This window comes from Dama dama, chromosome 3, assembly GCF_033118175.1.
Source record: "Dama dama isolate Ldn47 chromosome 3, ASM3311817v1, whole genome shotgun sequence".
Lineage (NCBI taxonomy): Eukaryota > Metazoa > Chordata > Mammalia > Artiodactyla > Cervidae > Dama > Dama dama.
Genome location: NC_083683.1, coordinates 62,879,615 through 62,906,714, shown reverse-complemented (window position 1 = coordinate 62,906,714; position 27,100 = coordinate 62,879,615). Strand labels below are relative to the sequence as shown.

The window sequence follows — 27,100 nt, the reverse complement described above, 5'->3', positions numbered from 1 at the left end:
CCCTCTTTGACCTCCATCCCATCTTTCACCGTATCCCACCCTTCCATCTACGCTGTCACTGAACACCAGGTTTGAACTCCCTGCATCACACAACAAATTCCCACTTGTCAACTGTACCATCTAACAAAATCTAATCTTGGGAGTAAAAGCCATCAAATTATATATCAACTATACACAGCACATATATCAGATCCAACTCTTTGTGACCCTATGCACTGTAACCCACCAGGCTCCTCTATCCATGTGATCTTCCCAACAAGAACCCTGGAATGGGTTGCCATTTCCTCCTCTGGTGGATTTTCCCGACCCAGAGATTCAAGCTCTATCTCCTGCACCCCCAGCATTGCAAACAGATTCTTTATGGCTGAGCCACTGGGAAAGCCCACCCCAGGGTGGGAACCATTCCTCTATCTGATTTAAGAGCTGCTGGATAGTATACCAAGACCAAGACTGGGGCTGACGCTATAATGTTAACAGATGAGCTATGGAAATGAAACTATGCCACCTCTGTTCCACTTCTATGACTTTTGACAAAAAGAATGCTCTGAGAATCCTCACCCTTTTAGGTATTCAATAAATGTTTGTTGAAGGACCTATATAGTGGACAGAAGAGAATAAGTATTTATGAGAGTAAATGAGAGACTTACCAGCAGGTAAATAGATTTTAAATGAGCACCTAGCTGTTTTCAAAGCGTCTCTCCAATTCTGAATGAATTACATCCCTGGGTCCTGAGAGAATAACAGGTGAGATTACTGCCAAACCAATTCAACATATATTCGTTAAGTGAACAAGGGAACAAATTAATTTTGTTTGGTGATCCTCTGTCTACAGGACTTGAAAGCCTATCCAAACCACCACCTCACCTACCCCCATCAACATGCCAACTTAGTAGTGTATATTCTTTCTTGGTGATACTGTAGGAAAACTCTTAGAGATTATCATTCTTACATTTCATTAAATACTAAACATCTTTTAAAAGGCACGATCACTAAAACTGTGAGTTTGAGCAGTGCAAATAAGTTCATGTTAAAACACTGGAAGTCTTTTTCAGAAATATGTGTTTGCCCTGTGCTATACTGATCTTCTATATACTGAACCTATGTATATATATATATATATATATATATATATATATATATATGTATATACATGTATGCATGTGTATGAATATATGCTATACATCATATTCAGTAAATATTAATTACAATTTTTTCTGTGACCCTATATAGATATACTTCCAAAGTATCTTGTTTTAATAAATCTCTGGTTAATTATGTATAAAATACACACAGGATTAATTCAATCAGTTATAATCTGAGAAAATCCTTTAATCGTTCTTTAACTTACGAATATGTTAAAGGATAAATATTTGATAAAGTACAATGTGAGAACTTCAATACCTTCATCACAGATGCATTTTCTTTTAATCAGAATAATTTTGATTATTCTGAATAATTTTGAAGATATTTTAATATATGTAATACTTTTCTCATCCTGTGGTACATTTGTAAAATAGTAAATGAGTATGTTTATTATGAACAAAAGTCTATTATGAACTAAATACTACCTATATACAAGTTGTGCGAAAAACAGGTGTTAGAAACACTACCTCTCCCCATGATATTTACTTCCAATTTACAGACAAGACACAATTAGAGAACAAGATATGATGCATTTAAAAAGTCTATTAGAGTTGGAAGAACACTCAGAGATTTTATCCTAAAATCTCAGATTTATCCTAATGAGGACAGAAATGAGAAATGAGGACAGAAAACATATAGAAACTGGAAAAAAGGTAAGTATAGCTTCCAGGAATGAAAATACATAAAACTTCCAGGAATGAAAATACATAAAACTGCTACACGCAATATTTGTTTCCTATCCTTCTGATTATAAATTCAAAAAGGGTCAAACAGTCTGATAGCAAAGTGACAATGGTCCAAAAATAAGTGGTTCTCACCCCCACTTTTTTTTTCAGTGCTGTTCTTAGAGTCAAGAATTAATGCAAAAATAAAATTCTGGAATCCCTTCCTTGCCTGCTCTTTTTTTTTTTTTTTTTTTTTAATCCAAGGATATGATGTACCCAACTTTATAACTGGCTGGCTGAAATCTTCGGTGATTTCTCCTACATTCATCCTCAGAATTTTATCTCTAGTCCAAGCAAAAAAAAAAAAAACCCAGAAGCCCATTTTGTATGTGTACGTAAACTGCACACCACTGTGTGAATGTGATCATATTAAAATACGTGCAAACTTGGCAGTTAGGAAATGTCACTGCAATCGCTAGGACGTGAAGTTTCAATCTCTTTGATGAAGATACCATCTTTCAGCCAAGCCCTGGCAGAAAATCTTAGGTTCCTGTTAGACCCCTCCCTCCCCAGTCAGCTGCCGGGCTCCATCCGGAGGGATTGGGGGCTCTCCTTCTCCATCACAGTTAAGCGTTCCCAGACTCAGGAGAAACCCTGGGTTTCTGCAGGGCACTCAATATGCAGCTAAGTGTCCCAGCTCTGCAAAAGGCAGCTGGAAATGGATTTAAAATGGCAACGCGGACCAATCAGCGCTGCCGCGCCAGAAGCAGACATTTACACGCGCCCCCTCCGCAGGCACAGAGGAACCCGGCGGTGCCTAACTCCCTACTTAGGGCTGTAAAGTAGGCGTTTTTTAATTCCACGGTGGTCTGTATTTTGGGGAAAGAAAAAATATCTTCCTCGAGTAAAAGTTTTTATTTTGGAATTGGCCCAAAATAATTTTGGGTGTGATGTGTGAAAATCTGAACCTAATTTTTTCAGAGTTTTTCGTTATTCAAGGATGAAAAGAGGTACATTTTTAAATGTACTCCACCTTTTTCAAAACGGGCTGGGGTCATTATGGTGTTCACATAACTCAGAAACAGCCCAGGCTATAAAATTAGGACTTGGCAGAAAGGGAGTTCCAAGGGAGAAGGTTAAATCGAGGTAAACTGAAGGGAGAGTTGGACAGTTGGCGCAATTGTGGAGTTAGGAAGCATGAGGTCCCCTCGTTAGGGAACTCCTCTACCCGGAGAGCGCTGGAAGCCGGATGCATAGAGCCAGTCGAAGGGAGGTTTCGCTCGCCTTTAGCCCTTCCCCGGAGAAAAACGCTCAGTGGAGACTGGTGCGCTAGTGTGCCTATGTGCACATTGTTTGCAAGTGTGCATGTGTGCGAAAGTGCATGTGTTTCTGCGTGCATATGTGCATATAAGTGCGCGCGTGTTTGTTTACATGTATTTATGTCTGCATGTGTCTGTAGGAGTGTGCACGTGTATCTAAGTGCACGTGTGTGGATCTGCGAGCAAGTGTGTGTGTGTGTGTGTGTGTGTGTGTACGCGCGCGCGCGTTCTGGATGGGTCGTGCAATCTGCGAGGAGGGCATTCCGACGCAGAGCAGGGCTGCGGGGGCCTGTTCCTACTCCCCTTCATTTGATCCCCACTCCCAGGAAACTAGAACTCCGCGCGCGTGCAGCCAGACGCTTCCTGCCGAGTGCTGGCTCCGCATCGTGGAGGTGCAGGTAAAGGCCAAGCCCCTAAACGCGGCTCCGGGGCAGCCACATTCCCGCGCCTTTCTAGGACAGCCGCCCAGGAACGACCTCGGGCGGCGGGCGGGGCTAGGCCAGCGGCGAGCCGGCCCGGGATTCCCGGCCTGTCCCTTTAACCCCGCCGTGAGGCGGGAGCACGTGAGCGGGGCTCCGGGTGGCACCCGGGCGCCGCCGCCGCGGAGGCAGTTGTATTTCGAACACTGCCTCTGGCCCGCGGCCAGGCGCCTTGGCTCGGCGGTCTGCCTGGCCTCCCTCCTCCTCATACTTTTCCTCCAGCGCAGCCCCCTCCCCTTCATCCGCCCACGGTTAGAGGTGGGCACTCCCCCCATCTCGCCGCCCCCTCCCCAAGCACACACACACACACTCAGCCCGCTCGAATCCTGGGGTAGAAACTCAGAAAACTTCCAGCCTGGGCAGCGCGCGCTTGGTGCAGGACGCAGAAGCAATCAGCCCGTCCCCCTCCGACTCTCCGGTGCCGCTGCCGCCCGCTCCCGCCACCCGAGAAGGAACGGTGCCACCCACCGCTCCGTGCCCTGCCTGCGCCCAGTGCCCGACCGGATCCCCGCAGAATCGCCCCATCCTCCCTTCGCTTTCCGACTGCCCAAGGCGCTATTTGTTTTCTCTCTCTTTCTCTTTCTTGCTCTGCGAGCGCGGAGCGGGGGGGGGGGGGGGGGGGGGGGGGGGGAGAGGAGGAGGAATTCTTTCCCCGCCTAACATTTCAAGGGACACAATTCACTCCAAGTCTCTTCCCTTTCCAAGCCGCTTCCGAAGTGCTCCCGGTGACCGCAACTTCTGATCCCAAACGGAGAGGGGAGCCTCCCGACTTCAACTCCTCTTTTCCTTCTCCTTCGCTTTCCTCCTCCACTCACTACCTCCACCTCCACCTCCGGCACCCACCCACCGCTGCCGCCGCCACCAGCAGCGCCTCCTTCCCTCCTCCTCCTCCTCCCCTCTTCTCTCTTTTTGGCAGCCGCTGGACGTCCGGTGTTGATGGTGGCAGCGGCGGCAGCCTAAGCAGCAGCAACCCTCGCCGCACGCCAGCTCTCGCCCACCCCGCCTCACTCTCCAGCCCTACCTCGCCATCTCCCGAAAGGTGCCGGGCTGATCCGGGGCGGCAGAGGCGAAGCGGCTGCGGCGGCGTTAGGAGCGGCGGCGGCAGCGGGAGCGGCGGCGGGACGCAGGATGAGCGCACGCGGTGAAGGCGCCGGGCAGCCGTCCACTTCAGCCCAGGGACAACCTGCCGCCCCGGCGCCTCAGAAGAGAGGACGCGGCCGACCCAGGAAGCAGCAGCAAGTCAGTACGCGGGCGGGGTGCGGGCAGCAGCCCACCTCCGCTACCTCCGCGCGGGCCCCGCGACGCGCGGCCACCCTAGCGCGGGAGTCCCGGCGCCGCGGCCGCCGCACGCCGCCGCGGGGGCGGGCTGCGGCGCCCGCGGCGCGAGTGCGCGGCTGAGCCCCGCTCCCCTCCGGGCCGGGAGCTGGGAGCCGCGGCGGGCGGCCGGGTTGCGGGCAGGAGGTGGGGTCGGGCGAAGCGTCCTCGGACTTTCGCTATTGTGCCGGGCCCGAGTGGCGCGTTGTCTCCTGGTGACGGGAAACGGCCGGGTCCGACAAACCGGGACTCGCCAAGCACTTTCCTACTCGCTTTACAGTGGCCCAGGAGGCAGGGGTCCTCTGGCGGGTCAGGGTTGGAGGGGCTGAAGTCTTGGGGGCCGGAGGCTCTTTCTCCCGCCAACCCGGACTGCTCGCCGGCCGGGAACCGGCGCGCCGCAGCCGCCCCCTTGGCGCCCTCGCCAAGTTCTCGGTGGCCTGAGACTCGCGCCCTCCCGACAAAGAACTCGTGGGCCCGCCCGGTTCTGTTCGGGCTCTTTAAATGCGGCGCGGCGTCCGATCTGCGGCCGCCGCTGCTGAGGTGTCCCAGGAAAGGGGCTGCAGGAGATCCTGCGTCTCCGCGGGACGGGATTAACTGTTTGGCTAAGGGCGCAGTGGAAAGTAGTGTCCAAGAGGGTGCACGGTAGCTAGGGTCACTTCCTCGCCAGGCGCCCAGTCCCCCTTTTGCCTCCGGATCCCGCGCCTCAGCGCTGCAGGCATTAAATGTACCCCTGCAGAATTAGTGGCTGGGGGCTGGGAGCGGACGATCGAGGGGCGCCCGGGACCCCGCCGAGTGGAGGGTTTTGTCTGCGGATGCAACCAATTAAGCGTGCAGCCGGCGCTTGCAGAGTTGCGCGCAGCGCCTAGGGCGGAGGGGTTTTGTTCGCGGCAATTTCCAAGCTTTCGCGGGTAGGGCTCGAGCGGGACTTGTCTATTGAGAACATTTAAACTCCGCTTCCGCGGGCTTTAAAACTACTTCTACGTTCTTTAGCTTTAAAGCGCTTCTTTCAGGGCAAACAGGCCGGGTAGAAAATAATCCTAGAGTCCCAAAGCTACCTAGAGCAAGGTGGGGAAACCGAACAATGTTTGCTTGCCAGTGCGTTTTAGAAAAGCTGTTGTACCTTTTTGAAATCATCAAAGGAAACAAGCCAGTCTAGAGGCCCCAGAGTTTTCCCGCTCTGCCCGAGCGACACTTTACACCGCGTTAGGATCCTATTTTACACCTCCCAGGAAGTCACTGCCCTTCCCCCCGCCCTTGTTTCCCACCCGCCACACAGCTTTCTCAAACTCTAATTGCCCCCCACCTCCGAAAAATAATCCGAGTAAAATTGCAGCGGGGTCTGGAGGTGATTGAAGGTTTTACCTTTGAGTTTAAGGCGGAGTTCACAAAGAAAGAAAAATGTGTCTCCGATGTTTCTCCGGATGTGCCCACTGGCGCTAGTGGTCCCACAGAAGCTTGCAGGAAACCTTTCCCAGATTGTCTAAATAGGATGCGAATTTTCATTGAAGACTTTAATGCATTTTAAGCTAATTAGTCTCATTTAATCACCGAATCTGAATGAAATGTAAATTGATGATTCACTGGATAAATATTTAGGATCTGGAATATTAATCATCGCATTCTCTTAACCACTTGAGTATTTACTACTTGGCATAGAAGCCATTTAAAGTTTTGCTAAACCTATTGATAGTTTCAATTTCTCCTTCCCAGACACTTGCATTCCTCCTCACTACCACCCCCCCCCACCCCTTTTAGTTTCCTTCGGTCCACCCCCAGAAGGGTTTTCCCAAAAGAAATTTTTGAAAAAAATGCTCATTTTTATCAAAAGATATTTAAATGTAGACTGGAGACCATGCCTACATCTCCAAAGGGAAGTGAAGAATTGAAGCAATTATCTAGATAATTCTAGCAAAGCCTTCCCCAACGGAGTTACCCTAATTATTTGGAAATTTTAGGAGGAATGGAGTTATTTTAAGTTGAAGAAGTTGGATAATTGCTCCAATATTTCACTCAATGTGTTGATTGAGTCATCATTGACTTACAATGCAGATATACAGAATGATCAAAAGCCACCTTTTCAATATGGGAGATTGTTGAAATATTTATGATGTTAGCTTCATATTTCTGTTGTTTAAAATGGTAGTACAGTGGAGAGTAGTATTTGTGTAAAATGCTTATTATTTCTCTGAGTTGCCAAATACACAGCCTTGCATATTTTGCACTTTAAGGATGTATAACTTTCTGGAACATGCAACCTTGTCAGTCTTTGTTACCTTTCTCTGGTTGAAATAGAATCTAGTTTTCATATGCAAAGTAGAATTTCCTCTTTTAATCCCTGGATTAAAAGTATAGTTATTTCCCCTTTCTGTAAACTCTGTACCAGCATCATCCATTTGTGCTTGAACTGAATGTGTTCCAACAGTTCTGTTGAGCAGCACAGGCAGAAAATATATCTATAGAGTCAGGGTCAATTTCTTTCAGACATTCTTGCCACAAAAGCATTTTTTTTTTCCCTCGAAACTAGGAGCCAACCGGTGAGCCCTCTCCTAAGAGACCAAGGGGAAGACCCAAAGGCAGCAAAAACAAGAGTCCCTCCAAAGCAGCTCAAAAGGTGAGATTTCTTAAGTCCTCCCAACTTTCTCAACGCCCACAGGAACCTCCCTGTAATTTTCCCATTCTAGATCCACACCTAAGGATTTCTCCCAAGTGGGTAACCCAAGACTCATTTCCTACATTTACTATTGGTGATATTTCCAAGCATATACTTAGCATAAAAAGTTCATGAAGCTGCTTGGGGTTGTTTTTAAACAATCACCAAATAATAAGAAACTTAAAACGGAGATGGGAGGGGGAGGCAGGGGAGTGGAGAACAAACAAATAAGATTTTGCACCAAAAAAAAAAAAGATTTGCACCAGTTGTGAAATAGTTAAAAAAAAAAAAAGTATAGATTTTGTTTGGCGGTGAAGTTTTTGCAATTTCCTTAAAAAATAATAAAGATTAATTTACTTTGTGCTTATTTACATGATTACTGGAAAACCAAATCCCACTCTTAAAGTTAAGGACTTTGCCAAATAGATGATAATTAGAAGTAAATTCAATTATAGGATTCTGGGGGGGAAATTCACGAATTTTACAGCTTTAAATGTGCTGATAAAGTATTTTGCTTGTTTGCCATCAACCTGCAATATAATATATCATCGTCTCTCAAAAGCCTTTCCATATCAGGTGATACAGAAATGTTCTGAATAGGACAATGAGAAATTTTTAAAACAAATGTTTGACTCATTTATTGTACATTTTGGGGCAGAATAGAACCCAACCAAGTGTAACTTCCAGTGTTTTTCTTTATAAATTTTAAATTGCAGTTTAAAAACTTCATGTTTGGTGGTATTTGAACTCGCAAAGAAGAAATATCTCAGGATCAGTGCATACACAGGGAAGGGAAGGTGAAGACAAAAATCATAAATTTTTAAGCTTTACAAATAAATCAGAAAAACAGTTCTGTATTTTATTTGTAGGTTTGTATACTCATTAAAAACAAAGGTTCAAAATTCAGAAGTCAATTTTGATGTGTCTTTACAGTAGATTTGAGTCTACCATGTACATTATTTGTTAATAACTATATGCTCATCTTTGGGAAATTAATGTTTTGTGTGGTTTTCTCTATGACTGTGAGCACTAACCATATTATATTTGATAGTTTTCAGTGTTGTAAACTACCATAGCAACCAGGGATACATATAACAGGAGCAACTGTGAGTTCTTGTCTGTTTTAAGTCTTGAACAGAGTTGAAAGAGCAGATTTCTAATATACTTATATATAATTGCTTCTCAGAGTGAAGATTTAATCATATTTAATCAATACACTTTGAAGTAGTTCTAAATTATCTTGTCATTTAGAAGTGACAATATGTAATCTGGTATTACTAACATGAATACTTTGTTTTTTTTTTTTTTACCTGCTTTATTAAATTAAATAAAAAGGGCTAATTTACCAAAGAAGTTTTTTTGTTGTTGTTGCAGAAGTTAATTTTATCTTAATTTGACTCTAATGGAATGGCAAAGGAATATCTTGGTAGCTAGCTGACAGACATTTAAACTATGATGTAATTGCCCTGAAAAATGCATCACTATAACATTTGCCAGGAAAAAAATCTGTAAATCTCATCATAAATAAATTATTTAAAATTTAATACAAAAAAAGGAAAATTATCTCTCAGATTTTACTGTATTACATTTTCTGAATGAGTAAAGATATGCTTCTATCACTTTTCTTCATTTTGAAAAGTTTGCCACTGACTAACAAAATCTTGTATTGACAAAAGGAAAACTGAGACTTGTGCCTAATTTACCACCTAAAGCAAAATAACAGAAAGTTGGTCTCTTCCCAAGTAAGGTGTAACTTATTTTTAGTTACTTTGGTGATAGGTGTTTATAAATGACCCTTAGGCTACTCATCTTTCTGATAATTCTTCATGTGTATGCATATAACATTACAACTTCCAAACCAGAAGTAGGCTTTCTTTTTCCCAAGGAAAGTTTTCTCTGAAATCTTTCATTCTTCCAGACAAAATTATTTCACACACTTCTGTTATAAAAGTTCCTTTTCTAATAAAACTGAATAAATATTTTCGCTCAGAACATGACTGTTATAGTTCTTCAGTTTTATAAATTACGCTTCATTTGGAAAAGATAATACTTCACAAAATAATGAATGACATTGATGAATTATTCATGGCATGAGTAAACTTAAGGTATTTTCAGTTTCAGATCAGTATTTATTGAGTTTGCTTTTACCTTATATAAACATGATTATCAAACATATTTTTTGTCAAACATATATTGTATTCTAACAAAACGTATTTTTGTTAGGACTTTGAAAAGCAATTTTTTTAAAAAAAAAGTTACATTGTTCATATCATGTAAGATAAACATACCCTGCTAGACTGACCAGGGTAGGGATGAGAAGTCTTCTGTGATTAATAAATTGGGAATTCTCCTGCAAACCAAGGCTCATCATAAGGGAAAATATATAACAAAAACTGGTAAGTATATAAGAGAACAGAGCTCTAAAATTAGAGAAGATGCAGTGTACCCTGGGATCCTGATGATGCTGTATGTTTAAATTTTCTTGCTGCTCGAAATTTCTTTACTTACAAAGTTTGTGTTTGGACTCAGTAACTGGCCTTGGGGCATTTGAAAACAAAACTGCTTGTTGGAAAATTAGCAATGTGAAACTTGACAATGCATGCGGAAAGTTGCAAGACCAAGTGGAGGACTACTCAATTAGCTATCACTTTAATTTTGGGCCATATTCAATATAAAATTGATTTGTGTAATACAAAAAACAAACAATCATGAATACACAATTTGTTATGCTTGGAACTTTTGGAAGAGAATGTAACTATTCTTGACTTTGCTTCTAGTCCATTATGACAAGTTCTCATGGATAACCATTATGTAGAAATTCTAGTTATTCCCAAGAGTACCAGTTTGAGTGCTCAAAATTCATCCCTGAACCAGAGTCATATTGTTGTCTTAATAAAAGATCAGAAGTTAATGTTTTCCTGAATAAATAATTTATTCGTGTGAGTATGCATGTGTGTGTGTCTCGAGCCTTGTATTTATGTGTTAGTTTGAGATATAGCTGTGACCAGTTGCCTCTTAATTTCCTTTTTGTTTTATTTTGTTTTCCTCTTCTGTTAGTGCTGGATGAAAATACTTTGTATTTTCATATTTCTCATGTTTGGAAAGTAGAACGATATGATCTCCTTGACTTTAGGGTTTTTGTTGTGGCTTTTTAATCATAAAAGAACACTGCGGGGGGGGGGCGGTTTTCTTAGAAGTCAAAGTCATCTGTAAGTCTCAAGCCAATTGTCTTTCAGGTACCTTTAGGAAAAAAAAATTTCTGAGATTGAATTAAATTTAATTGAAAGAACTGCACATAAAATATATCTCAGGTGTGAGATAGCCTTCCTTCATATCATAGACATTCCTGACATTCCTTGGGGAAAATGAACTTCCTTAGGTGTAGTGAAGAGAAAAAAGCACAAAATGAAAATAGGGTCTAGGTAAAGTGTACTTCAAATAATGTATTCAGACAAACACTTGATTTATATTTTCCATTTGCCTATACAAAGAAAACCTGATGTGAATTGGATACTCTAAAGAAATAAAGAAATTGTTCCTTTTCTAATTATGTTCCTTCCTCGAAAAGTGATTGATTTTTCACAAATGATTAGTAAGACTATGCGCAGATATTTTAGGAGGAAAGAATGAGGTTTCCTCATCTATGCTTGACAAATGTTCAAGCATAGATGCTGAGTGAGGGCATGATTTTTTTGCAGGATATAGTAGGTCCAACTGAAGACAGGAACCAAAAGTATCATTATAGGTAAGTCAGGGAAAGATGGTATTGGAAGTTGTCATACAATTCCAGCCTATAGCTTCTATGTTTGTTTCTGATATGATTTAATTTGAATTTTTCTGTGTTTTTATAGGCAAGCAGTTTCCACTAGGACTCAGGGCTCAAGGATACAGATGAGTCCAGTCAGGTGGAATTACATAAAGCCCAGTTGTGGTCTCCATTATCTTGGTATTTTGGGCTGTTTTACCTAAACAGTTGACTCCTTTTTTTCACTTCACTTTGCCAGAGAGGACGGAACCTTGATGTATCAGTAAATTCTCTTTCATGATGCCTTTGAATCATCGTAGATTATGATCCAAATATGGAAGACTCAAATGCATTTGAGTTATTTTCTGAAGTCACTTTACTTTAGGGGACCCAGAAATCTCTTTCTTTGGCAGTTATCATTTTGAACTTTTTCATCGAAAGCCTCTCATTACTTTGACTGACCTCCAACTCTGGCTCATTTTTATCTCAAGGTCTCAACAGATCATTTTGCTCAAGAGAACACTCCAGATTGGTATTCTGTTTCCTTTTCAGTTCTTTTTAAAGACTAGAAGGGTGCTGAAGAGCATTTTATGTTAGTTAAATCATTCAGACCTATCTTATCTTGTTACCTGACTTTCTGCAGTTTCCAGAACTCACCTGAGAGCCATATAGCTTGGCACAAGGGTGGAACAATGAATTTTACTATCCTTAATTCTGAAATTTTCAGCTCTGAGTTTTTGTTCTGCCAACCAGGAGAAAAAGGTAAATGGAGAACAGATTCCATTTTAGGCTGCTGCTTTATTATTCTATATTGCTTTAATCTACTGAACATTGCTGAATGGCATCTTCTAATTGATTCAGCAAGGAGCAGTCACAGCCATTTTTTTTCCTCCAGGATAACGTGAGGAACAGTTTGCTTGGAAGGTCACCCCTGTGAACTCTCATATAGTTGCTATTGATTTCTCTGATTACAAAAGAGGAAGAAAGAACCGTTTAAAGAGGAGAATCCTAAACTTTGAAAATAGCTTTTCCTGTCATTTTGGCCTTGGCTTTAGTTTTGTATTTGTATGAGTGAAGACAGGCATGTGTAAATAATGACATGGGAGTTGACAACAAGGGCTTCCTTGGGGAAAATGAGCATGAACTACAATGGATGATAGAATTCACTTTTATTTCCTCTTCGAAAATCTGTACTGATGGAAAGATTGTAATTTTTTTTTAAGGCTAAAAATGGTTGCACGTACAGTTTGGAAACTCATCGAACGAGATTAGCATAAAGGTTAAGTGAGAATTATTTATCATTTAGTGTGACAGTTAGTCCAGTGGATTTTGATGACCACAGCACATTGATTACACTAGAACCACTCAAAGAAATAAATGTGACTTTCTATACTTTTTTAGGTGGTTCCATTTGCTCTTAAGTCTGTGGGTCTTAGTCATATATACATATATATGTAAAAATACATGAAAACAAAGCAGGGTACTACTAAGCTGATAGTTTTTCTAGCTCTTTTGTGTGTTTGTGTATAGACTCGCTGACTGAATGGGGCATTCTGACTTCCATGCATTATCACAGTATGCTGTGAGCATTTAGAATAACAAAAAGATTAATAGCGATCTAAATTTGACCCAGAAGTCAGAAGTAGATAATGCACTTGGTTCCCAGTCTCAGCTTTTGCCTATGTCTTTATAGGAAACTCGGAAATATTTTAGTCTTAACTACTCATTTGATTTCCACCCTGGAAGTTACTGGTGGTTGTTTTTTTTTATTTAATTTCCCCCAGGGATCGAACCTGGGTCCTCCTGCATTGCAGATTCTTTACCGTCTGAGCCACCGGGAAAGCCCTACATTTCCCCTTGGCTGCTTTATATGGGACTGTCTCCCAGAAGAACAGACCTTTTATTGCCTTGAAAGCAGATGGGGTCTCAATTCCACCACTTATAAACACATGGATAGATTGCTTAATCGCCCAGTTAGGGGGTTAGTAATAGCTGCCCTATATAAGTAAGACAATGCTCAGAAAATCACACATTACTTTGGAAACTTACAGAATTGGGAGGGTGGTTTTTTGTTGTTGTTTTCTACTTTTTTGGCCTTTCATTTGGGTGTGTGAGATCTTGATCTTAGTTCCTCACCAAAAATCGAACCTGTGCCCCCTGCAGTTGCAGCACAGAGTCTTAAAACTGGACCCCCAGGGAAGTCCCAGGGAGGTAGTCTTTTTAAGAGTAACATTTTAAAATATGGAGGGAATTAAGAAATTACATTGGTTCACCCACTCTAGTATTCTTGCCTGGAGAATCCCATGGATAGAGGAGCCTGGCAGCTACAGTCCACAGGGTCGCAGAGTTGGACACGACTGAGCAACTGGTACTTTTCTGCCTGGTGCTTTAACTTTTATCAGCCTTACCTTACCTATACCTCAGCTCTGTTAATCTTCTGATGTAGGCATTGTGGTCTTCATTTCACAAATGAGAAAACTGATTCAGAGATGTAAACTGTGATATGTCTGATGTTCAGCTGTCGTAAATGGGAGCATCTGGATTTGAGTTCAAATCTAATTCTAAAACTTATGATCATTCCATATTATGTGCTGTCAAATATCTTGTAAAATATTTGCTACAAGGTAGATTATGTTTTCTCCAGTAACCAGAAACATAGGTTGGAAGTTAGGTTTTGAGAAGCCTTTGCTGGGAAGTTCTATACAAGCTTATAAAAGGGATTGGAAGTATGGGCCCACTGAAGCCCATCCTCACAAATTTCTGGCCTCCAAGTAAACCAGAAGGCTGTGCCTTTGAAGATCAGGGCACATCCAGAAGTTTTTTTATTTGTTAAATGAAGGGGCTCGATGAAATGTCTTCTAAAGCCCTACCAAGCTGTAGAATTCTGATGGCAAGAGGGAAAGAAGACACACAGGTGATAGAAATACCAGAGTTACTTTACATCCTTCCTTCATGCAATAAATATGTAGTGAGAGCATCTTATACACTAATGCTAAGCACTCTTTGCAAGTTCCAGAGTTCTATTTGCTAGGTGAGTTTCCTTTCTTAATTAATTTTTTAGTGCTAATACATTTAAGAGCCTGGAATACCAGAATTTCTTAGGGGCAGACATAATGACATTTCCTACTTAACATTCTTCCCAACCCTCATGCATCTACAATTCTGAATCTGAACTTCTTTGAAAAGGCAAAAATATGAATGAAGACAAGTCAGGAGGGAATAATGTTTCTAAACTATTATAGTTGCAAATATTAGTGTAAGGGTGCTGATAATAGTCTGAAATTCAGTTCTTACAAATGCCCGATCCCCACCCTCTCTCCCTACTCACCCACCCTGAGATAAGCAGTTAAGCATTTAGAGTAGCTTATTGTCTGAATTATACATGGGTTTGTAGCGTGGAACCAAATTCCAGTCTGGCAAAGGAAAACCAAATATACACTTCCACAGTATTGCATATGTTGATGTATTAAAAACAAAACAGGCCTCCGAAATGTTTTGTTTGTTTTCTATTGAAAAATAATATCCTGAAGAGCATTAAACACGGAAAAAAAAGTTAAAGCCAGTGTTTTCCAATATGTAAAATTCCTGGATCTATGCTGGTTTACAAATGAAAATCCTAACTGGTTTTACAGGCTTTGTGAAGTTTGATCAGAATGATTAAATAATGTGGGTTTTAAGGAACAATGAAAACCTCCCAGATCGCCACCACACAGCACAGCTAATGTGCTGCTTCTAGATTTCGTCTCAGAAGAGGGTTTCAGCTTACATGTAATACTGGCCCCAAGACCAAGGAGCAACTTCACTTTTAACAAGTCCAAGTGATAATCAGGATACTTTGCCCTTCAGTTAATGGTGCAAATTTTATTTTTGAAGAGACTTTTTGTAAATGGGAAGCTCGGTTTAAAGTCTTCTCCTCTGCTCGGCTTTCTCGCTCTATGAGAGATTTGCTTTCTCTAACTCTGAAATGTAGTGAAACCCTTTTAGAAAACAACCCTCTTCAACAGATTTTAGATACACCCAGATCACATCATGGATCTGGGAGCATAACCACCATACAGAAAAGCCTAGCATAGAAGCACCATTAGCCTTTAAGATCTCAAGCAGACTCGTGCTCTCAACCCCACCTACCATCCCCAGGCTCATTAAAAAGGATTTCTATCTTCCATGTTTGTATAATTTACTACTGAGTAAACTGTGCAATCTTACAGTGGCTCCTAAAGATTAAATCAGACACTGCTTCTGTATTAGGGAATTTTGTGCTCCTATAACTCACAATGTACCAACCAGAGGGTTTCTTAAAAGCTTCATTCTTAAGGTGACAGATGGGTGTAATGGAATATTTGCATTGACTGAACCTTCTGTGAGATTGGACTAACTTGAAGGGAAATTTTCCCTTTAAGAGTTCCATCACATTAGGAGTGAAAGAACGTTTATTGAGCACCTCCTCTCACTGGAGGCATTATCTCCATTTCACACCTGAACCCAAATTAAGGTTTTCAGGGACCTGCCCAAAGTCATAAAGCCAGCATGGCAGGGCAGAGATTTGAGTCTTAGCTTTCCAGAGCGGAGTCTGTGTTCCTCCCTCCCTCTCGGAGACAACACTCAGGAAGAAGGTATGATTTGCTGGGCACTTGTAGTTTGCACTTAACTCATGCCCTTCTGACTGAAGGTAAGACAAGGCTACCCATCCCTGACAAGAAGTGATTCCTTTGTGGAACCGTTCAAAGTAGTAACCCCTACTATAGTGATGCAGAGTGCCCAGATCTGGTGCTTAGCTGGAGCTGAATCAGTGACAATTTCAGTTAACTAAGATGTCTTTTTATAGTAGCAAATACGTGACTACTAAGGGAAGGTAGCATTGTTAGGAGAATAAGAGTCTGGACTTTAGAGTCCAGCAGAACTGGGTTCAGATCCCAGGGCTGCCATTTAACAGCTATATGTGCAGACTGGGTTATTCACCTTGTCTATTTAAGACTTAATTGCTCATTGCAAAAGAAGAGAAATAGCAATAGCTGCCTGTGCAGCTGCTGTAAAGATTAAAGTAACACATGCGAATGACTTGGCCCAGCGCCTAGGGTACTTTAAATACTTGATAAACATGCACTAACATTATAATCATATGAATTTTCCGTTAATTCACGGAACCTGTTAGATTGATGCCAGCCCAAGAAGATTTGGTGAAAAATCTTATGATGTAAAAGTCTTACTTTGCCTATGTACCTGTGTATCTTTGTATCTGTCATCTACCTCCATCTGTTTTTACCAGGCAGATTGAAGAGAGAGTCATCTGACAGTGTAGACAGATATGATACAATAAAAAATTGTAGTATTGTTGTACCAAATACTTACTGTCTGCTAACTCAGGTAACGGAAGTAAAATGTAAAACAAGTTATCCTGGCTCAGGTTACCTCTATTTTTGTGTTTATAGAGCCTTGAGAAGATTCTCATACAGAGAAGAGTATATACTAAGTTTTTTTTACTCTGGAAATGAAAATTATAAACATATTTTTATAGAAGGAGTGTATGACGGGTGTGTGTGGGTGAATTTCGGGATTACAGTAGGGGTGATGAACAGAGAAATTACTTTATAGTATTAAAATCTTACTCAAAAGGGAAGAAATAACTGTGATACCAGAAAACTCTTCTGTGAAGTAAAGCAATGAAACAAACTCTCAAGGTAGTTAGAAATAGATTCATGTCAGGTCTGTGTTGAGTATGAAATTGTTAGTAATATACATTTTTTATTAATTATTATTTTTAGCATCCCTAGTTTCTATCTCAGAGATAAACATTGATGATTTCTGCCAGCTTATTTTGCTTTCTCTGCTTTGGGTGAACTGATAGGTGATTGTTTGAGGCAAAAAATAGGAAATGAACTGTGTAGAGATGTGCTAATATTTGTTTCTTTGATTTGGAAGCCTGTATATTTTCACTCACATTTAGATTTGCTTTTGATTAACAATGTACTTTGTAATGTAGAAGTACTTTGTAAATTGTACAGTAATATATAGTGCTACTTTTCATAATTTTAGTTTTGCTATAGAAAGAAAATCATTTAAAAAACATTTTTTTAAAATCTTACTTTACATAGTTATAGATATGTGGGAATTCCTTTTTTTATTACATACAGAAAAAAGGATAAAACGGCTTTTTGTTTGTTTTTGGCTGCACCATGTGGCTTATGGGATCCCTACCTTGTTCTATTCTTGTTCTCCTGTTCTCTTCTTCTGTCTTAACCAGGGATTGAACCCAGGCCCAGGCAGTGAAAGCCTGGAATCCCAACCACTAGACCACCAGGGAACTACTGCAAAATGGCTTTTTAAAAGCATTTTCATGCATTTCAGAGATCATTCCAGGAGAGTCTTATTAGGGTGAGGGTTGCCTAGATCTCTCTTTGCATCATGGAATGAAAAATGAAGATGAGCCTTCAAGAAGACTGAGACTGTAAAAACAATGTCAGTAACTCATGTGCAAACCAGAACATTCTACTTGGAATGGGTCCTTGCTGCAGCACTTACAAGAAATGTCAGGTAGGAAACGATATGACTTCCTTTTTCATTTTGCAGAAAGCAGAAGCCACTGGAGAAAAACGGCCAAGAGGCAGACCTAGGAAATGGGTGAGTAATAAGATAAAATTTGTGTTCTTTTTTTGTAATGAAAAATTTCTGGGTTCTTTTTGTTGTTGTTGTTAATTTATTTATTTTCAACTGGAGGATAATTGCTTTATAATACTGTGTTGATTTCTACCATAACATGACTCAAACTTATCTATATATATGTTCCCTCCCTCCTGAAGCTCCCTCCCACCTCCCATCCCATCCCACCCCTCTAGGTTGTCACAGAGCACCAGATTTGAGGTCCCTGCATTGTACAGTAAATTTCATTTTATCAATTACATTAATTTCTAACTTCTGGTTTGATGAATCTTTGAAAGGGTTAAGGCAAGGGACAAATTACCACCATTCCTTACCCTCAGGCTCTAGGAGTTTACTCAAAACACTTTTCTTTCCTGGGAGTGTCTCCTTTTTCTACCTCTTATCAACATGAAAAGAGTCTCCACTCTTCCTTCAAATACGGTAACAATGAGATGACTTGTTCCCTGGGTTGAGTAACTAAGGTTAAAGGGTATTATGAAATGTTGGAAGTTGATTACAAATGGTGATAAAATTCAGATGAAATGTGTGTATGAGATAACTTTTTACCTCTTTCTTTTCATTTCTTATTGTTACTATTTCCTGGATGACTTGGCTTTGCACATATCTCATTTTCTAGGTGGTTTGTGTTTTCCTTTTCACATTGCCTTTGTTAGGAAACCAGGTTGTAATCTCCAGTTTTTCTTGCTTCCGTTAGTGGTCATTTTTACATACTGACAATGGCTTCCATGCAAGCTTACTTGACTGCATAGGCACACAGATCCTGTATCTTTTTGAGGTCAGAAAATCACTGATGGCTGAAAGTGCATGCTCAATCGCTAAGTTGTGTTCAACTGTTTGCGACTCCATGGATTGTAACTCGCCGGGCTTCTCTGTTCATGGGATTTTAGATCAAACCCAGGTCTCCTGCGTTACAGGCCTATTCTTTACTGTTGAGCCGCCAGGGAAGCCCTTGCTGGGAGTGATGTCATCTAAATGGCAACTCTCTTCCTGACCCAGGGATTGAAATCATGTCTCCTGCATTAGCAGGCAGATTCTTTACTGGCTAAGCCACATGGGATGGCTTTGCTGATTTTACCACTTGGAGCTTGTTATTTATACTGCTACATTACCTTGCTCTTCTGGTCTGTCTTTCCCAGTTACAGAGGAGAGAAGTCTCAAAACGAATAAAACCATTTCTCAAGAAAGATGACGGCATCTTCCCTACCCAGGATCATCTATGATGGGATCTTTAGCCTTCCCATTCTCTCTTCCGTGGTTCCGTCTTCATGCTTCATCTTTTTCCAAAGTTCCTTTGCTGCTCTGCTGGATTGCATTTTCCTGTTAGTTCGCCGTTCCTCTCCCATCAAGAATTCTGCATCCCTTTCTATTTATACTTTGGTATTGCCTTTCATTCAGTTTATTCATCTTCTTGTATTTTTTTCCCCCTCTGCTCAACATGTATTAGGATTAGATTTCTTAGCACAAGGAAATGGGGATGATCTTTAGATTAAAAACATCTCCGTGTTGCAGGGTAAACTTAAATAAGAGCGTTTCATTCAAAACCTTCTGGTCCAGAAATGAATTCTCTCCAAACCAACCCACCAGGTGGTGATCATCTAGACTCTGCTTGATTACTTTTCATGTTAGGAAACTCATGTCCTCTTAAGGCTGCCTCTTCTTTCCTGGAAAGCTCTGGACAGTAGAAAATACTTCCATCTGACTCCCTGTAACTTTCATTCACTGTTCCTAGGCCTCCCTCCCTGGAAATATCCAGAGTAATTGTTGTTACTTTTACTTGTGATAGCTCTTCAGATAGTTGAAGGCAATTAACATATATACTCTTTGTTCTCTTTTCTGGTTTGAATATCTCCAAGCCTTTAGCTCTTCCCCATAAAGAAACATTCTTCTTCTCCTTTGAGTATGCTTGTTTTCTTTGTCTTTTGTAATATGTCACCCAGAACTTAGTATCATATTCCAGGTGTGGGCTCCATAACCAGTGGGTTTATTACCTCTCTTGTTAGACATATGGTTCCAGTTACCTATTACTGTTTCATCAACCACCCCAAAACTTAATAATGTAGAAAGGAAAAAAAAAACACAAAAAAACCTCATGGATTCTTTGTGTCAGGAACATGGATAGGGCACAACAGAAATAGAAAAGCTTGTTTCTGATTCAGGATGTCTGGGGCTTCAGCTGGGAGGACTCAAGAGACTCCAGATGTGTGTGTGGGGAGTTACCTTTCATGCTTGGGGTAGAATCTGGAAGTATCTTCACTCACAGGGCTGGTGCTTTTGCAGAATTGGCTTAAAGTCTGGATGCATCTGAGAATGTCCTCTGGAGCATCCATACACATAGCCTTTCCACCTTCGTGGTCTCAGGGTAGGTAGTCAATCTTCTAACATGCACTCTGGACTTCCAGAGAGCATGTTCTCCCCAGTGAGGAGAAAGCTGCAAGCAAGGCCTTTTTTTTATTTTTTAAGATTTTTGTTTGTTTGTTTTAATGTGGACCATTTTTAGAGTCTTACTGAATTTGTAGCAATATTGCTTTTGTTTTAAGTTTTGGTTTTTTGGCCACAAGGCATGTGGGATCTTAGCTCCCCATCTAGGGGTCGAACCCACACCCCCTGAATTGGAAGGCAAAGTCTTAACCACTGGACCACCCAGGAAGTCCCAAGCCTTTTTTTACTTAGACGTCAGAAAGTGCTATTCCATTACACTAGTAAGCACACTATTGAGTAAGCTGGTGTTGGCATACATATCAAATATAGATCTGCCGTTTGATTTTTTATTTTTTCTTCCATTCAACAAGTATTCATTGAGTTTCTTCCAGGGGATGCAATGGTAAGAACAACAGACTCTGCCCCTGATGGAGGAAGCAGTGACTAGTTGAAGAGTCATGCAGACAACTGTAACTTTGCCATCTGTGCTCAGTGCTGGGAAGGAGCAATAAGGGTGCTCTCAGGGAATGCAGTCATAATGTGATTGCTGTAGGGAGACCAGGAAACACTTTTCTAAGGTGATCCTTGGCTGTGGTCTTGGGGATCTGTAGTGACTAACCAGCTGAAATATACCTTAGACAGAGGAAGTAGTGCTTGGAAAGGCCCTGTGGCTGGAGGGAATACACTCAATAGGGGTGAAAAGCCAGTGTGACTGGGTCGGAGGGATCAAAGGGTGCAGGTGGGAGATGAGACTGGACAGGCGGATGGAAACTTTGCTCACCAAGTTAAGGAAGGGTTTAAAAAATCATATACATTTTATTTATTTGCTTGAATGATTTTGCTCATGGAGGTGAAATGACCAGATTGTGTTTCAGAAAAATGCCTTGGCTATAGCATGGAGAATATAGGTTTGCCATTTTCTAAGCATCAGAACTTAAAAGGGCATCAGTGGAATATATCTGATTGAACTCATCAATAAGGGAAACCTGTATAAACTTTCTTACAGGCAACAAAATAGGAAATAGATAAGTTGTTTGAAATAATGAGATTAATGTGGCTAAAATGAAATGAAATGCATTGTAAGCAAATACAACGAGGTTTAGCCAGCACACAGCTTCTAAGTAAAGCCCCAACCCAGCTTTATTTAGATATAATTGATGCTTTCGAACTGTGGTGCTGGAAAAGACTCTTGAGAATCCATTGGACAGCAAGGAGATCAAACCAGTCAATCCTAAATGAAATCAACCCTGAATATTTATTGGAAGGACTGGTGCTGAAACTGAAGCTCCAATGCTTTGGCCACCTGATGCGAAGAGTTAACTCATTAGAAAAGACCCTGATGCTGAGAGAGATTGAAAGCAGGAGGAAAAGGGGACCACAGAGGATTATGAGATGTTCGGATGGCATCACTGACTCAATGGACATGAGTTTGAGCAGACTCCAGGAGATAGTACAGGACAGGGAAGCAAGCCTGGCGTGCTGCAGTTTATGGGGTCGCAAAGAGTCAGACGAGATGAGCAACTGAACAACAATTGACATTTGACCTTTCGTAAGCTTAAGGAATACAACATGTTAATTTGATTTATCTTTTGCAAAATAATTACCCCAGTGGCATTAGTTAACACCTCCATCATCTTACATAATTACCATTTCTTTTTTTGTGATGAGAACATCTAAGATCTATTCTCTTAGCAACTTTCAAGAATATAATACTATATTGTCATTGTTGTTATTTAGTCGCTCAGCCTTATCTGACTCTTTTTCGACCTCTTGGACAGTAGCTTTCCAGGCTCCTCTGTCCATGGGGATTCTCCAGGCAAGAATACTGTAGTGGGTTGCCATTTCCTTCTCCAGGGGATCTTCCCAACCCAGGGATCAAACCAGCATCTCCTGCATTAGCAGGTGGGTTCTTTCTCATTGAGCCACCAGGGAAGCCCATAATGCTGCACTGTGAACTCCAATCACAACGCTAGATCTCCAGAACTTATTACTGAACGTTTGCACCCTTTGACCAGTATTTCCTCATTACCCCTGTACCTTCTCCCAGCCCCTGGCAACCGCTATTCTACTGCCTTTTATAAATTCAGCATTTTTGGATTCCACACAAACAATATCAGACTTTCTTCACTTAGCATAATGTCTTCAAGGTTCATCCATACAGATAGCAGGACTTCTTTCTCTCTCTGGCTGAATAATGGTCATCATCTGTGTCTACCACATCTCCTTAGGCACTCATCTGTCGATGGACTCTTAAGTTCCACATCTTGCCTCTTAACTGGCTTTCCTACCTTTCACCTTTTCTACCTTCGGCTCACCTGTGTTTTCCAGTTAACCTGCATAGGGTATACTCACATCACTGTCTTCATGGAAACTCCCTCTGGATCCACTGCTGGCCACTGAACTGATTACAACCTTCCCTAGCTCTTTGAAGTCGCTGCAGTTTATACCCACCTCCCTTTATGCCTTTCTTTCCCACTGATTCTCTCACAGCCAGTGTTTCAGCCACACTGGAATAAAATATGTAATAATTAAAGGACCTAAATGTTTTTATTTTCTCAACGGAGTCTTGCTTATTGGAGGGAGATCTGGATTCCAGGCACCTGATATTCAGGCTGGATGAGGAGCCCATGTGAAGCGCCCACCACAAAAGCCCTTGCCTTTCTGGGAATAATTGGGCCATCCTCATCGACCCTTCCTGGTTCCTGATTTTTACTGGCTGTGAGAATGGAAAATATTGTGTAGTGAATTGTTACAAGACCCTGATTTGTTCCCCAAAGAAGAGTTGTTCTACTTAGAAAAGGAAATAGAAGGAAATTGTGTATTTTTTTTTCTCAACAGCGTGTTTCCTCTTTGCTCGTATATATTCTGTTGGATAGAGTGTGCACGGCCGGTCACAGCAAGGCATTCAGTTCAAGGGCATTCTTTACTGGAGAGCTTGTACTAAAGAAATAAATTATTGCATTTTCCATAGGAAATAAGCCTTGTACTTTATAGTAAGCTCAATTTTTTTTCCAGCGGTGTCATTCACTGATTTCCCTGTATTAAAGCTATGTTTTTGAACTGACAGGATTTACTAGATACAGGATCTAAAAGCCAAATTGCTCCCCTTTTATTCTTCTCATTTGTTTTGTTTTAAAAGTTCTTTTGCTTTTAAAAAGAAGTCGTGTACATTTTGTAGTGTCCTGTAACAGGCCTGGAGGAAGATATCTACCGTGTAACCCTCTCATCCGATGTGATTGGAATCAGTGCTGGGTAGGTTACTCCAAAGTTGATTAGCCAAAAGTGTGTAGCTGTCGAAGCGAAATTTGTGCCAGCCTTGCCTCTTCAGGGGATGGAGTGTTGACTAATCCAGTGACAAATAGCTAGACTTTGTTTAAGCTCACTTATTCTATGTACTTTATTCCCCTTTGCCTTCTTTTTCTTTTCTGAGTTTGAATCAGATTTCAGATCCATTATTCTGATGAGCTGCTTTGGACTTTCACATCTTTTGGGTCTGGAGGAAGTGGGAGGTGAAGGAAGGAGAGAGAAGTGGGACCTGAATTTCTACTGGTCTCTTGAGTCAGGAACTCAGGATTTGGCATTCAGGTAGCTTGGGTTCAAATTCTGGTCCATCACTTGACTCACTGGAATTTTAAGCAAATTACATGACCTTTTAAAAGACACTTTAAAGATTATTTTAAACATTTAATTAACTAATCTTCTAATTTAAAAGATTACTTAATTTTAGGTAATTATTTTAATTGTTTCAGGTATATAACATGCTGATTCACAATTTTTAAAGATTATATTTCACTTATAGTTATCATAAAATATTGGCTGTATTCCCTATGTTGTACTGTCTATCTTTGTTAGGTTGTTTTAGTCATAGTATTTTGTACCTCTTAATCTCCTACCCTTCTCTTGCCCCTCCCGCATACCCTCTCCCCACTAGGAGCCCCTATTCTCTATGTGTACTAGTCTATTTCTTTTTTGTTATATTCATTAGTTTTATTTTTTAGACTCCACATGTAATTGATATCATACAGTGTTTGTCTTTTGTCTCTTTCCCTGTTCCACTTAATGGAATAACCTGCAAATTTTCCTTTCTTTTTTTATGGCTGAGTAATATTCCATCATTTTATGTATATCACATCTTCTTAATCCATTTGTCTGCTGACGGGCACTTAGGTTGCTTCCATATCTTGACTATTGTAAATAATGCTGCTGTGAACTTTGGGGGTACATTTATCTTTTTGAATTAGTGTTTTCATTTATTTTTTATATTTTTGATAAATACCCAGAAGTGGGATTGCTGGGTCATGTGGTAGTTCTGTTTTCAGTTTTAAAGGTCTAGTTTCCTCCTCTTTAAACAGATCGCAAGAGTGGTACATTGTTTATAGAGTTGTGTGAGGATTAAATAGGGTATTGATGCAAAGGGCTTAATAGAAGGTCTGGCATATAGTAAGTACTCAGTAAATGTTCGACATTATTGTTAATTCCACTCTGCACTTTCATGTAGATATTACAGACAGCCTAAACCCTAATTACTTATAGCTGCATATAGTTACACATGGAGTGAGGTGACAATTATATATCAAACTCACCAAGCATTAGGTCATTAGGTCTTTAATATATCTGCTGAATATCATCAAGTTTAAGAATAGCTTATAAGTAATACTAAATAGCATTTTAAATCTATTTATAGTTAAGGAAAATAATTTAAACCGCAGCTTATAAGCCTGCTCATCTAGAGGTTTGATGTCATATGTTGTTCATCAATTTGAAAAGTAGAATTTCTGCTTTTTGCCTCAATAGGCACATGCAGAGCTGTTCTGGCTTCTTAGAACCTGTTTAGATATCTGTTAGTCAATCCTTTTGCCAGTTGAAGCTAGGCATTTCATATTTATTTGTATTTCTCCATTTTGGCCTTAGAAAGGAGCCCATCACACAACTGATTTAGTGATGGAAAATATTTGGCAAAAGTTTTAGAGAGTGGCGCTAAGGCTCAAGAATACATGGCAATAATAAAGATGTTAACCTTGTATATGAAATGCTCCATCCAGATGTTGCTTTATGAAGCAACTAGTGCTTCTGGAGGAAAAGAAGCGATGACAAAATAATAAAGACTAAATCAATGGGAACCAGGGATGTTTTTAGGTGTTTTGTTTTCAGAGTATCTTTATGAGAAAGGAAATTAACAACCGGAGGGAAATACTCCCCAATATGAATTAATGGTTTGTAAAGGAAAAAAAAAAATCATTCTGGAGATACTGAAATTGACCTAGAAATTGACCCAAGTACCAGATGCTGAAGCTTAACTTTAGTTGGTCACTAGAAAGTTACTAACAAACCCCAGCTGTTTTCTCAGATTGCTGATTTCTCTTCTTTTGGTGGGGTGTGTGCAGTATGTTGATTTAAAAATATGCATTTCCATTCCATCTCTTTTGAGGGACAGTTGTCTTTCTTTTATAAAAGAACTTGTGATCACGAGAAGGTGATGTAATTTCATTTATTAGTCAAACATTCTAGATAGGCGGCAAGAGCTTTTTGTTTTTCTGAGTTTGTAGAAATCTAGAAACTTAAATTATGATTTTAAAATCAAGTGGGAGGAACTAAATCAGAATAAAACCTATTACAACTAGACTGATTGAAACTCTTTGGGTTTCTTCTAAATATTCCAAGCATTGATGTATTGAAGAACCTGAAATCTACTGTTGAAAACATTGGGTTTTCATTTCCATTATTTTTTTCCCTCCAGATGTTTCTTACTTTTTTTTTTAACTTTTAGCCACTTGTAATTTAATACTTGCTTGTCTAAACTGAAAATATTTCTTCTATGGTTAGAAAGAAATATCCAATAATGCATATTGCAGATAACTATAACATTTTACTGAGGGAAAAGAAATGACTTTGATAGAACATCAAAAACCATCTATTAATGGAGTACATGAAGATAAAACCATTTTTCATTTGAACATGTAAAAACAACATGCTTTAAAAACCTAGAGATGCTTCCTCTAAAACACATGTTTTTGACATATGCTCAGTAATTATAATACAGATTTTCTGATGCTTATAATGTGTTCAGTACTGGTAAACTGTATTTTCTGAAACTATCTTCTTTGCAGTATTTTGTAATAAAAATGGAGTTATTTTTTTTGGGGGGGGGGATGGCAAACCATAACAGAACTCTGTTGGGGAAAGTGATTTAAGTTAGCTTTCTTTTTAAATAACTTATTGCAAAATTCCCTAAAATGCTTATTTTAAGTTACAAGATTAAATAATGAAAACACTAATAGGTAAATCATGCTCAGAATGGAAGAATTGGATTTGATCATTCGTATTCTGATCCAGTCTCTTTTTTGCTTGTTTCAGCGTTGAAGTCCTATTCCTAATTTTTCAGTTTAATGATATTTTTAACAAAGTGATTGATAGCTAGCTCTGCTTGGTCCTCCAGTTCAGTTCAGCATGACCAGCTTCTGCCAGATGTTGACCACTCAGGATTATTCAGACATTGACCTTTGGGTCCACTCTGCTCAAATGATTCTACCACAGTGGCCATGTGGTTTTATTAAACTATGATCCAGGAATAATATGTTATCCACTGTGGCTGAGTGGCAGATTATAGACAGGAGGCAGTTAAAATAAATGTCCCGTTTCTCTACCCAAATAATCAGATCAGTAAACTCTTGGCCAAGGTAGTTATCTCAGTTTCACTCTAATTAAATGTC

At 40.4% G+C, this 27,100-nt stretch overlaps 1 protein-coding gene across 3 annotated transcripts in view; it reads left to right on the top strand.

The window, feature by feature from the left end:
* The first annotated feature begins 4,241 nt into the window (after nt 1–4,241).
* Nucleotides 4,242–27,100, top strand: part of HMGA2 (high mobility group AT-hook 2) — a 145,291-nt gene continuing 122,432 nt past the window's right edge. For all 3 annotated transcript variants that reach the window (XM_061130672.1, XM_061130681.1, XM_061130690.1), the window contains exons 1-3: nt 4,242–4,845; nt 7,445–7,531; nt 17,883–17,933. In XM_061130672.1, the coding sequence (XP_060986655.1) occupies nt 4,735–4,845; nt 7,445–7,531; nt 17,883–17,933 (249 nt within the window). In that variant the 5' untranslated portion in view covers nt 4,242–4,734. The remainder of the gene's footprint in view (nt 4,846–7,444; nt 7,532–17,882; nt 17,934–27,100) is intronic.